The sequence below is a fragment of the Sceloporus occidentalis genome, unplaced genomic scaffold (assembly GCF_023333645.1).
Source record: "Sceloporus occidentalis isolate IW3139 unplaced genomic scaffold, rSceOcc1.0.p SCAF_2, whole genome shotgun sequence".
Classification (NCBI taxonomy): Eukaryota; Metazoa; Chordata; class Lepidosauria; order Squamata; family Phrynosomatidae; genus Sceloporus; species Sceloporus occidentalis.
The window spans coordinates 39,702,485-39,716,857 of NW_028316982.1; the positions used below are offsets into that span (position 1 = coordinate 39,702,485).

Genomic DNA, 14,373 nt, shown 5'->3' on the forward strand with positions numbered 1-14,373 from the left:
TTATTTTAGACATCTTGTCCACAGAAGGTAGAAGCTTTAAAATCAAACACATAGGATGTCTTAGATGTCTTACTATAGGAAAATAAGGTTTCTATAAATGTTTATACTGAATCAAGCAACAAAGAAAATACTTTTAAAAGAACTCAGTTACTTGAAATACAATATTGACCTTAACACAGCTTAATGAAAGGTCTTACTTGCATTTTCAAATAAGAGGAAAGTTTCTAAAGTGCAGAGATTGTACAGTACATACCGTTCACTGAAAAAACAAGAAATTAAACTCTGCTTTGGTCTGATGTTTATTAAATACACTACCCATTGGTACTTTGCTCCATAATCTTCAGATCACTCATAGACAGAGTTGCTTAAAAATGTTATTTCTTAGAAAAAAATGCAAAACACTTGCAAATTAAAGCTAAAATACATATTACACACACACCTCTTAATAATCCATTGACTTATGTTAGCAAAGAATGTATTTCAGTCAATATGTACATGTCCTTGAATGGGAGATACTCATGGTTTAGGATGGCTTTTTATCTGGTGCGTTACTGCATCAAATTTGGTCACAGCAAAACAAGTGAAATAGGTTTAACTATAAAGATGCCACATTTAATGATGGAATAACAATGAAAAACCTATATTTTAAATATGCAGATAATTTGAAAAATCTTTGTTTGCCGTCCTAAACAAAAGAGAATTGTCTATTGGACATCATCCTAAATAGAGACAATTCCGTTTGTAAAATAATTCAATCCAAATTTATATCAAGTCATGCAAAAGGAAGATAACAGGATGTTACAACAAACCTCAGAAATAAATACAGCCATCCAGACATCCCTTTAACACTGTAATATTTTACAGTTGTTTACTGTAGCAGACATTTCCAGTGCATGGATCATAAATCACCATACAATTCAGAGACAAAAACAAAAGACTTTGTAAATTCTCTGTATTCCCTCACCCACAAATCTTTTGTGGACTTGTGCTTATTTCTAGCGCCGAAACCAAAGCCAACTATTTAGCAGCCAGAAAGCTACAGTAATTGAATACATGATCATTTCTCTTTTAGCACGCTCTTTGTTTTCTTCTTCCAGAAGTTGTAGACGGCGGTTAAGTTTGATTATCTAAAACAGAAAAGTATTTTAATCTTTAATGCTCAGCACAAAGTTTAGTAATTGTTTCAAGTCTAACCTATTCTAGGTTTACGTGATCATAAGAGGGTCTGCTGTGGGACTCTACTAATGGAAACCTACAGCACTGTTAACACTCCTAATAAAGGACTTATTTTCAATAGGCAGCTCTCATGCCATACACCTAGATTTTTGAATCCTGGTTGTTTATTCCTCATCCTTTACACCTCTGTTGTGTATACCTATGCATATGTTTATGAACTGACAGATGAGTATCAGCTGTTAACTATACTTTTTACTTCTGATTTTGATCATCCTTCGGCCATGGCAATGCTCCTTCCAATTGGGTATCATTTCTCAGTTCCTTTCCCTTCAATCATGAATGTGCTTCAGTCCATATATTTTATCAATATGCATTAGGTACTGAGAATGCCAGTGTTGAGAGACACAGAGAGAAAAGGGTTGTACAGTATTTTCATTTCCAAATAGTGCAAATTTACTTTGGTCTCCCCTGCATTTCACATGTATTATGTTGGTAAGTACAGCATTTATTATACTTCTTGAAAGAAGCATATTAGTCACTATAATGGAAGAAACAATTTAGATACCTGTCGTCTTAAAGAAGCAGCATCCACAACCGTCATATCTTCTGGTGTTCCTTCAAATGACGTATCCATATTTGACAGAGCATATCTATGAGATGAAAAAGGCAAATATACCTCAGTGAATCATATATACAGGGAAAATTAGATGCCCCTAGAGGCTAATGTTCTGTGCATACAATGGGGTACCCACCCATCACTTCTTGCAGCCTTTAAAAAGGAACTCCTGGATGCCACCAGAATATCCACAGTAATATTAAATTTATTTCGAAGAAATGAAACTGGAAAAGCAAAATTAGTCAGTGATCTTGTGTGCTCACAAGACTGTTTAAGTACAAATAAAGGCCTTATTGAATCCCAAGAAAAATATTGCTAGTGCCGCATGAGTTATTTTGCATAACTCGTTTTTGGAAACTCCTTTTCTTTAAGTAGTGTGAAGATGGTCTTACTTACCCCAACAGTCATTCATTTATACACTGACTTACTTATTAAATTAAATATATTCTTGGTGGAATTCTCCATCTCTTTCACAGGCTCCATTTAAACTAAAATATTATTTGTATTTGTGTAAACTGCAGAATGCTTTTGGAACAAGCTAGACCTGTCCAAAATGGATAGGTTCTATTTGAACCACAGCACAACAAAAATGCTTGTACTTTGCATCAAACTATGGTGAAGTAGATTTTGAAACAACTCTGGAGGAAGCTAATAGGAACTGGGAGCTTATACTTTGGCATGATTCATCTTTACAGTATAAAAATGAAAATAGTATGAATTATTCAAATTAAAATGGAGTAGAAATAGGCCACAAGCATACAGAAGAACATGAAAGCCAATCAAAGTCAATAGGGAAAATACACATGCCACGAACATAGGGACTTCCAGACTTTTCCGTTTTAATGCTAAGTAGCCTTCAAACCAAGTTGAGGGATTTGGGAGTTCTTTCTAATATAAATACAGCTAGCATAATGGAGACTTGGTGAGATGGAAATGATACATGGAATATGATTATATATGGATACGAAATCTATGAAAAGGTCAGGGAAAGATGTACTGGGGCAATGTACAGGGCATGCACAATGAGAATCTTCTAGCTATTCTCCTTTTGTAAATCACTGCAGGTATACTTCAAAAATAAAACAAAACAATGCCTAAGCATTGCCTTCATAGTCATAATGCATTTTCTCAGGTGGAACAGGAAAAGGGTTAATTCTTCGCTGTAGCTTAGAGGGGGAGAAAACAAAAGTTCAAGTTGCTTGAAAAGAAAAATCAGTTTAATTCTGTATAATAAAAACAGAGGTGGGCAAGTATGCTGGGTGCAAGGGCCAACTTCCATTGCTACAGTTCTGTGATGAGCTACAGCTGGGTTTCCTCATTTTGATTATTGGGCTGCCTGGGCAATGAGGATAATTAAAGGGCCTTTCTGGATCAACTGGGTGTAAAACATGCCTAGGAAAACGGTGCATGTGTATTTTTGGGGTGTGGTCAAGGCTGGGGGCCTATAAAACAGCTCAGAGGGAAGCTACACGTAACCTTGGAGGCTAGATATTTCCAATCTCTAAATTAGACAGACACCCAACTAGACACTGGGGGGAGCAGATGAAAGGAGACAGGGGAAAGCATCCTGCAGAATTTGTTAGTCTGAAACAGATTTCCAATCTGCAATGGGCTCTTGGCTTAAATGCTAAAATAAATGAGAATTCTATAAATTGTTTTTATAGCATAGGGTTTGTTCCTTAAAAATTAGTAGGCATAGTTTAATGCAAAAGGAATGCCAGTGAAAGGATTTAAAGATTTATAGCCAAGGAGAGAGCGCTCCAATAAAGGAAAACAAAAATTCTGTTTGACATCAAAATATGCAGAACTAATGCATATACTGATCTTAAAAGGAAATAAACTCTGGTGAAATCAGAGGAACTTATTACTGAGTAAGTAAATCCAGAGGCAATCTGTTATCAAGTTTTGTGAAAACTGGATATAAAATATCACAGCTAACTAAATTCAAGTTTACCTGGCATCATGATGAGGGTTAGAGGAACTGGTAGCTGCTGACCCACCACGTAACACCGGCCTAGGGCAAGGTTTGTTCAAAGGAGACATAGTGCAGGAGGAGAAAATTGGGGAGGGGGGAAGAGGGAGAACAACAATCTGAAGTCAGATTATTAAAATATTTCTATTTTATCATACTGAAGTATCATCACTACAAGTTATTTTTTTAAAAAAAGATATTCTATTTTATAAATAGTGAGTACTAATAAGTAAAACATCTTAACAGTTTGTTTCATTTTCTAATTTTGGTCACATAGGAGACCCACTGAAATCAAGGGGCTTAAATTAGTCCTGATTTCCACTTATTTTAACAGGTCTGTCCTAAATATGAATTTTATAAATACTTCCCTTTCAATAGTTTTTTGTGGGTTTTTCAGGCCACGTGGCAATGTTCTAGGAGAGTTTATTCCTGATGATTGCTGGCATCTGTGGCTGGCGTCTTCTCTGAAGACACCAGCCACAGATGCCAGAAAAACATTAGGAATAAACTCTTCTAGAATATGGTCACGTAGCTCGAAAAACCCATAAAAATCTACTTCCCCTTTTTATTAAAATAGTCGAATTGAAGCTTCCACAAACATTCTTTTAAATTATATAATTTTCACTCATTTACTGTTTCATTATGATAATTATTTTACAGCGAAACTCAAGTTTCTTCATGAGATGATTCAGCATGCATACAGTATCTACAACAGACATCTCAGTTAGGGACAGAGTCTTATTAAGGTAAGTACAGGGGACAAGAGAGCCAGGAAGAGAATTATATACTATAACAGAACTGAAATAATTCACAACCATATAAAACTACTTTTGTTCTAATTTGTAATGTTAATTTTATAAAAGCACAAACAAAAATATGATCTGTTGATTATCAACAAATTGACAACGTATATCCCATTAAACTGGTCTACTATCTACCGCACAGATGGCCCAGTCCCCTCAAAACTCAAAAAGGTATGCAAAAAACTGATAAGAAGTACATTTCCTTCTCAGCTAGATGATCTGTGACAGAACCTACTATCAGATTCTTATTCTGAAGTCTATAGTAGGCTTCCAGAAACAAAGACTATTCTCTAGCTGACTATAAGTTGCAAGCTTGAACAGGCACCTAGGATTGACCAAATAAAAGCCCTTAAAAAGGTTCTGCTATTGTGGGAGTGAATTTAATCAAATTCATCGCCAAATGTTGACAGATGCCAGAAATGTCGAAAAGAAAAAGGGACGTTGATCCACATGTGGTGGACCTGTGACAAAGCCAACAAATATTGGTCCACTATACACAAAGCTATCATAGAAATTCTGCAAATTAGACTGAAGAAAGATCTCAGTTTGTTCCTTTTAAGAATGATAGACAAAAAGCATGAACATAAATTTGAGAAAAATTTATTCTATATGATTTCATCAGCCAGGATTCTCTATGCAAGAAAATGGAAGGAGATAGAGATCCCCGATATTCATGACTGAAAAATGAAATTATATGAGTGGATGGAATGTGACAAATTAACTTTAATTTTAAGGGATGCACCAAGAGAAAAATTCGACAAGGATTGGGGCATGTTAAATAAGTACCTGAAATCAATGTAAAACAATACAAAAATTATTTGTATATATTAATAATAGCTCATTAAATTAATTTTTCTTTTTAAGCCTGTTCTACAAGAAGCGGTAATAGGATAACCAAGATAACTATAGAGCCCAACAACTACGTAAAGCTTAGAGGAAAAGAAAGAACCGTGTTAAACATCAGTCTTTATTAGAAACAATGTTTGTATAAGATAGAGTTACTAAGGAAAATGAATTAAGTAAAAGGTATTATTTTTGTTCGAACTAAGACCCTTTCGAAAGCAGGAAGGAAGAAAAATGTTCTATGTTCAGTATTTAGTCTTTATATGTTTGTTGAGGTTTATGTCTATATGTCTTTGTATGATGTCTTGTCTCTGTTTCAGAGAATAAAATAAAAAAATAAAAAATTCACCATCAAATGTGACACTACTTTTGTATGGGGTTCAAACACTGATCAAACATTTTCTAGGGGTGTGAGGCACAGAAAAGGTTGGGAACCACTGATCTAGATTCTAGAATTCTGTAATGTATGTTAATTTCCTCTTTTTCTTCTATTACCTGGGTTCCTAGGATGGGGATAGGTTTACTTCCTTTAGAAGTAAATTATGTCTTAGAAGTAAATTTTATATATATATCACTAGAAATCACCAAATGTTCACAATAGGAACAAACTGTATTCCCTTGTGAGATTCATTAAATTCAGTCACCCAGGACTCTTTTTGTTTGTCTTCAGAGAGAAATAAACTCCTCTCCAGACCACATGGGGAAATCTGAAAGAGCTGCTTCCATATTTCCAGAGTGGCCTGTGAGTAAGTCAACCTGGGATTTTGGAGCCAATTTTTAAGCATAAACTTTTAGACTTATAGACGAGTATATACAGTATATTAAATATAATTTTCAAGTTTCTTCTGAGTTCTTTACCTTAATTTTTTGACAATCCTTAGACTTGTATACAAACCAATGATAATTTAAGGACATGCTAAAACTTTTCACTCCTGGTCTCAGATTAAATGTCTAAAATCTACATCTCTATGAGTACTCATGGAATAGTATCACAGATTTTCTGAGGAAAAGCACACCAACGGAGATAGCACTGCTAACAAGATGTCTTAACGTGCATCACTGAGTATAGATACTATACACATGTCACCTTTCCATGAAGTCTTACAACTCATTGTGTGTATAGAAAACATGCAGGGGTAGCTGTGTTGACCTTCAAGTTGCCTGTCAACTTACCATGACCTTGTGAATTACATAGGGGTTTTTATGCAAGGAATACTCAGGGGTGGTTTGGTTAGTACAGGATGATAAATATTATTATAATCTACAGTACTGACAGACAGCTAGTGTTGTCCTCAAATAACCTGTTATTTAACATAATATGTAGTTTACTGCAAAAGATATACACAGTATATCCCATAACTTGGCTTGGCAGAAAGTAATACTACAAAAAACACTACAAACCACAACTAACCTAATGTCATTTTCAATTAGCATTACAGAAGTCATGGACATCTATAGTTTATTAGAAATAAATGTATATTGTGAACAAGTGCAGTGGTACAAACTTTTTTTATAACACAGAAGAAACATGTTTTCTGATATTTCCAGGGATTCTGATATCCTGACTGTTGGCAACATGGAAATGTATACTCTCAATACATCACTCAAAATGAAAAATGTATAAGTTTATTAACTAGTCTTGTAAATATTACCACAATTGCTATTTTCTACAATATTTTACTTCTCCACTGGAAACCTGCAGAAACATGATGGAAAGTCATCAGTACTTGGCATCTTGGGACAACTACCCAGGATTCCAGATCCTGGCAGGACCAACATCTGGCCTGAGACCACTTTCTACATTTGTTTTTTTTCTGGCTGGCCACTCTAAACAGCCCTGTAGATTGGTCTAGCCACCTTTTAATTTCCCCACAGTGAACTGCAGTAAGTAAAAACAAACTGATGGTCTCCCCACTCACCAACTCTACTGTTTACCACGGCTTCAGATAAATATGCAGGATCCCACTGACATACAAAAGATCCAGGTATCCTCAAATCTGCAATTTGGTCCGCAGAGATTTCTATACTGAGAGTGGAAGGTGGTTTCCCTCCCCTTGTAGTCTCTTTGATTTCTATGAAAGGGACAGAATGGAGCACCCAGCCTTTCTTCTGCTAAACTTCTGCTTGATCCATGACAGGCGATTTTGCAAGCCAACCTTCCTACAATACTTTCAACTCCAAGAACCCCCCCACCCCCCGGAAGGCTGGTACTGAAGAAATAAATTGCTTGGAGTCAATAGTCTTCTTTTCCTGACAGCAGTTACATTTAATCTTTTTGCCAGTATTTGCTGCAGTATTTATTTAGCTTATTATTATTATTATTATTATTATTATTATTGGTATTGCATGCCAACAATGGGGAGTATTAGCAATGTGATATTTATTTCAGGAAAGGACAAAATATTTAGAACCTAAGGTATATTAAAATGATCAGTTTACTGTGATGAAATATGTGCTAAATTCAATAATCAATTGGTGGGCTTTGGTATTTTTGTCTTCTCCTTTCATAAAACCAGTTGAAAGAGGTCCCATGGACCATTGGGTCTAACCTGCTGTTGAATGCAGTTTCTCCAGACAGAACATCCCCTAGAACTAGGCTCTCTCCCTCTTTTTAAAATATATTTTTATTAAGATCGAGGCTCTTTTTGAAGACATCTAGAGAAGGTGACCCCACCACTTCTCAAGGTAATTGGTTCTATTGCCAAACCACTTTCATTGTCAAGAAGTTTCTTCTAAGATTCAACTGCAATCTATCCTGTAACTTAAAACCATTAGACATAGTTGTACCCTTTGAGGCACCAGAGCACAAACTGGCACCCTCCTCTTTGTGACAGCCCTTGAGGTATTTAAAGAGGGCAATCGTGTCACTCCTCAGTCTTATCTTCACCAGGATGAACATAACCAGCTCCTTCAACCTTTCCTCAGATGTTTTGTTTCCATAGCTCTTTACATCCTTGTTGCCCTTCCCTGAACCTGCTTCCAACTTGTTTATATCCTTGTTAAAATGAAGTGCCCAGAACTGAACGCAGTACACCAGATGAGGCCTGATCAGCACAGAATATAGGAGGACTATTAGGCGGGATACAAACCGTCATATAGTACGTATTCTATACGTACTAGGATTAGGAAGGGGCGGTGCTTCCGCACCCCCCTAACCCTAGTACGTATAGAATACGTACAACATGGCGGCGCCCCTTCCACATGGGGGCCGCCATGTTTACGTACTGGACGCATAGCGTCCAGACGTGTCGCGGCGCCTCGCGACGTCATAAAGGCGCTGCAAAAAGAAGCTCCGAAATGGAGCTTCTTTTTTGCTCTGCGCGGGAGCCGCGCAGTTTGGCTGCTGCAGCTCCCGCGTGGAGCAAATGGTGGTCTGTATCCCGCCATAGTTCCCTCAGCTTGGAAACTATGCTTATATTAATGCAGGCTAAGAAAGCATTTGTCTTCTTTGCCACAGCATCATACTGCCGGCTCATGTTCAAATTATGATCAATAATAACCCCAAGGTTCTTTTCACATGGCGTACTTCTTAGTCAAGTATTCCCCATCCTATAATGTGCATTTCTGTCCTAACTGTACAATCTTCCATTTGATTCTTTTGCATTTAATTTTATTATTTTCAGCCCGGTTTTCTAAAACTAGAGAACCTTACTAAAAGACTTTACTTTTAATTTCTGTTTTTATCTTCCAATGTGTTAGTATCATATGCAAATCTGATAAGGATTACCTCCATCATATTATCTAAATCACTGAGAAAAATGTATAAGACTGTCAGCCCCAGGACAGAACCCTGTGGCATTCCATTGGAGACTGATGACAACTTCCAATCAATTCTGGAACCATCCGATGTTGCTTCCATCTATCCCATATTTAGTCAGTTTGCTAAGCAAAATATCATGGGGGAACCTTATCAAATGCTCTGCTGAAATCCAGATAAATGACATCCTCAGCATTCCCACGATCTACTATACTAGTGACCCATTAAAAAATATATGTTGCTTTGGCAGCATTTGTTCTTGAAAATCTCATGTTGGTTCCTGCTAATCACTGTATTGTCCTCTCTCACCCCTGATGTTCTCTGTAATGCCTCAAATGATCTCTCAATGCTTTCCCAGGGCCTAAAAAGACAGCAATGAAGGGGCAACTTGAAGTTGCCCTCACTGAAGTTGCTTTGGGACCGCGGCAAACACATGCTGCAGTCTTAAATATGCCTTCCACCGCTGGCCCAGATAGGAGTGGAAAAGATCCACTCCTTTTTGCGGTGGTTTTGGGCCACCTTAAGCAGACCTGACACATTGCCTGGGTGGCTTCCAGGCGCTCCAGGAGCGTGCATCGTCAAAGTGCCATGCCCCCAGAGTGGCTTGAAGCTCCTGCCATCTAATTGCTGTTTTGTCCCAGAGCAGCTTCCAGGCGTGCATTATCAAAGTGTCACACCTCCAATCCACCTGCAAACTGGCTTTTCCAGCAAGTCTGTTTGGGTCCCAAATCTTCCAGAGCTGATTTTGGTGATGCATGTGAAGCTGCAGTGGGAGGTAATTGTTCCCACTGACTTCTTTTGAAATCTGTTTTTCTGTTGTCAGAAATCCAGCAGTAGGTACTCCACACCAAATTCAATTAACGAACAAAAAATGTAAAATACTTCTGAACTGTTAGAATTACTATGTTTTTTACTTCTCTTATACCAAATCAAATGGATTATTAGAATTTTAAAATTGCCCCATATTCATTGTTTAAACTAGATGACATTAGGAATTGATAACCAATATGAACAGGAATAATTTGATTCCCTTAAGTGGAGAACATTTGCTAACCATGGGTTGAAACAGACTGGCAAAATATGCCAGCTTCCTGATGGCTTGGGGGCATGGCATATGCATGACGCATGCCCCCAAGCCAGTAGGAAGCTGCTGTGAAACCACCTGGCTGTTTACATGGCAGCAGCTTTTCAGCATTCCAGCGGTGCAGCGTTTAGATGCTACATGCTTGCAGGAGCACTGAAAAGCCATGGTGGCGGCAGAAAGGGCACCAGAAAAAAAGGCAGATTGGGGCCACGGTTTGTGGTTACAGTGGCCTTGATCCGGCAGTCAAAGGGGCAGCATCATGCCACCCCTTTGGGCTGGTCTGTTTCTGCCCAATCTCACAGGCAGATTTACTAGGGTTTCACAGTATGACTCTATTCCAGATGTTACCTAAACGTTTTCATCAGATTTTCCCAGAGGGAAAGGTGCAATAGCAGAATAGAAGTAAGTTAGTTTAGAATACATTGAGTAAGCAAAGAAATTATCAGCATTCATTACAGTAACCATGAAGTAATTGAGTAATGGGTGGGGGAGAATATTCTGAAAGGGGAAATAACTTAAACTGGAAATTTTTAAGGAACAGAACAAAACCAAAATTCAATCACTATGAGAAATATTTTGCCTTACACTTAAGGCAACGTGCTCCAAAGGCCAATAAAAGCAATAGTACAGTTTGAAATAATCTAAAATAAGCAGCAGTCTGTAGCCATGCAGATGGTACATTTTCCAAATTTCACATTCCTATTCAGATTAGAAAAGCTTCATCCAAGACAGATTTTTAAAATGAATTCCAGAAATAATGACAAATCACCATTAGGGGGCCTTACTGCTTGCATAACAAGGGGATGCGGGTGTATTTTAAAGAATGGAAGTACTCAGTTATGATGGAACAAGTGTTTAAAAAAACTTTTAAAATACTTTAAATTGTTTTATTCATGGTTGAGTATGTTCTTTCTGAAAATTCTTTGGGTGCATGACAAACTACTGTTTTATGATCTGCAAGACACTGACAGTTTTAAAATGGAAAACAGGATACAAATATTTTAAATAAAAACAGGCATGCAAATAAAATTCCAGCTGACAGTGAAAAGTGTACAGCCCCTGATCATATGGTATTGCATGCACACAATAAACCCCTACAAAACTCTCCATGAGGGTTATTATTATGAGAGTATATTGTAACAAAATCAATTATAACTTTTCCAGATAAGCTGTTATGTTTGGAATGCCAAGACAAAAACATTCATTCAGGCACATAGCAGCTTTAAAAAATACATGGAGGGGGAAGATAAAGAAGACAGAAAGTTGTGTTGGATTTTCTGCAGTGCTTTTTGTTGTTGTTGTTGTTATTGGAATATTAGTATAAATGACTTGAAGAAGAAAGGTATTTGAGGTTGTTTGTCCCCTACTACTAAGATTCTTGCACTTGCTCTGAAAGAAACAAGAAACTAAAATTTTTCTACCTTTCAACTCCAACACTGAACTTTCTGTGTTATGAGAAAAAGTTATAGGTTAGAAGTCGGACTTTTTGTCTGCTAAGCTGCCTTCATTCAAACACCCCAATAGAGAGGTAGAATACAGGAGTATGGCTGCAGAGTATCTTTATCTGGACAAAAACCTCTACTATAGCTGAGATTCTTGAGAACCATTTTACAAACACTCTACTAAAAGAAATCAGTAAAATGCTTAGACTGGTAATCTATAGTCTCATCAGACAGGTAAACCCACAACAGGCAGGGAGCAAGCAAATGGACTGGAAAACCCTGAAGGACCTATGCACAAGGTATACAGATACCCTCCTTTAACTTTTCTTTCAGTTTAGCTAATACACAGCTTACATTTTGCAATGAAAGTTCTGTACATTTCTTTTCCATTGCCATTCTTCATCTAGTTCTCCTCCAATATTAATGGATCACACTAGTTGCTTTGAACAATTTTGGAACTGAAATATTCCAGTACCAAAATACAAAATGTTATCATATTCCCAGCTGTTACATTTCATGCTCCTAACTGTACAATACTCTCCTGTTCTTAATTTCCACTGGGTAGCTGAGAATTTTAACAGATTACTTGTTCACTCTGACCAAAGAAATAAGTCAATTAAGTCCTATGAAACGTGAATTTTGGAAATGTTATTCACAAGCAGCAAAAGAAAAAGAAAGCAAAAACATGTTAATTTTATCCCATGTAATTCAAAGAAATAAAAACCAATTGACAGGAAAATGAAAGTGAAGTAAAAAAAATATATCAGAAAATTGGGCAGAATCAGTGATGGCCAGTCACCTGCGATTTTCATCCAGCACATCCAAGACTTGCTGGTAAGCCCTACGGGTAGAAGACTGGATAAGCGACAAAATGCCCCGAGCAGAGTAAAGATTAGATCCATCTTCAGAGAACATTTGGGGAGGACAAACACGAACCTGTTGAGGTGATGGTGTCACACTGTTTGTGCAAGCGTAGCAAATGAAGAGAGAAACACTAGTGTCAGGTTTCAGATAGAAATTTTTCATCCATCAACCAACCTTTTTTGAAAAATTGTTGGCCCACATTTTGGTGTCTTTCCCATCAACTGGTAAAATACCACCAAGGAAGAGGTACTGGTTATCTTGTGAAAACTTTATATAAGCCTAAATATAGAATCACTTAAAAAAGTTGTATTGATCCACTGTCATAAAAGATTCTTACGCTTAAAGCAATCCAGATGCACAATAAAAGGCAGATCTTTTAAAACATAAGACATAAAATTACTCCTTAGCAGATACTGAAGATAGTTTCAAACATACTGGATTGGATCCATAATAATAACAAAAAAGCAGATCTACTGAAATCCATGATGGTAACACATTTAGCCTATGTCCCTACTGATTTCAATGCATCTATTCTAACTAGCTTTGAATCCAACTCATTATATGCCAGAATCACGCAACACTTAATATCTATGTTAAATATGAATTAGAGGATATATGTTGTAAATATTCTGAAAAATAAGTGTTTAGATAAAACAGAGATATTAATAAACTAATACAATACAGTAATACTAATTATTAATAAAACTTAATATATATTTGGAGGCCTGTAAATAGCATGCAATATAGGACTACAAAAGAAATACACAAAATAGCAGTGACACCAGTGAAGATGTTTAGACATATCCAAATTTTCTTAGATGCAAAATATTTTAAAATACTTGTCCTGAAAGCAAAAGGATGAAGATTCATCAATGCTGCATTAGAAGCATTCCTTGTTTATAATACAGATTAAGAGTGTGGTCCAACACAATCAATATAACTATAAATTTTACTTCAATAGAATAATGAATAGATCATGACTCTTCAAAGGTTGATTCTCAGACATCTACTGATCCCAACAGAATTAAAGCCTAGTCACTATTTATTTTATTTTGATTTAATTATTCCTCAATGACCTGTTTCTGCTTTATCTTCTATAATTACAGCAAAAGTGTTCAGACCCATGTCCTTGTAACCACTTATTTAGATTACTGAATTACTGTATACAGTATGTAGGGCTGACTTCAAAAATGGTATGGAAATTCAGTTGTACCATGACTGCACATATTAAACTAGTATTTCTTCATCTCAACTGGCTCCAAATATATTCCTAGGTCCAATTTAAAATACCCTTTTAAAAAAAAATCTTTGATGCCAATCTCAGGCACATGTACCCTTGTAAAGCCTCAGATCATCTGAGTCTTCTACAATGAATGTAGCTACCAAATGAATTATTGCCTTATTTTGAAGGGCCTTCTAAATAATGACACCCAGCTGTGGAAAAAAAACATGTGCAGACAAGCCAGTCTAATGTTTCCTCCATATATCAAAATGCCTATCTGCTCAAAAGTCCACTGAGTTCAGTCAGCCTTGCCATTAGTTAAGAAGGTTTAGGACTGCAGATTTCATTTCATTTCAGCACCAAAGACTTATTCCTTCTTCCAGCCCTAAGTTAAGTTGATGTTCCCACCTTTTCCCACATCCTCAGGGGCCCCAGAACTGAACCCACATGGATAGGATGGGTCTACTTATGTTTACTGTAATTGTGTTTTATCTTTTTTTCTGAATCATAAAATGCTTAAAGAACCTTGATTACAGTATTTGGTAATATTTTTTGGTAAAATGTTTTGTTGGAGAGATTTCAGAATAAGACCTT

The 14,373-nt window shown here is 36.7% G+C and overlaps 1 protein-coding gene across 4 annotated transcripts in view; it reads right to left on the reverse strand.

The window, feature by feature from the left end:
- Positions 1-281: 281 nt before the first annotated feature.
- The window catches only part of LOC149318188 (mitochondrial fission factor-like), a 31,574-nt gene continuing 17,482 nt past the window's right edge, over positions 282-14,373 (reverse strand). For 3 of the 4 annotated variants that reach the window (XM_089509194.1, XM_089509195.1, XM_089509196.1), the window contains 4 exons: positions 12,493-12,651; positions 3,747-3,806; positions 1,742-1,826; positions 282-1,127 (listed from right to left, as the gene is read on the reverse strand). In XM_089509194.1, the coding sequence (XP_089365320.1) occupies positions 996-1,127; positions 1,742-1,826; positions 3,747-3,806; positions 12,493-12,651 (436 nt within the window). In that variant the 3' untranslated portion in view covers positions 282-995. The remainder of the gene's footprint in view (positions 1,128-1,741; positions 1,827-3,746; positions 3,807-12,492; positions 12,652-14,373) is intronic. The other variant, XM_089509197.1, reaches the window with a different exon arrangement.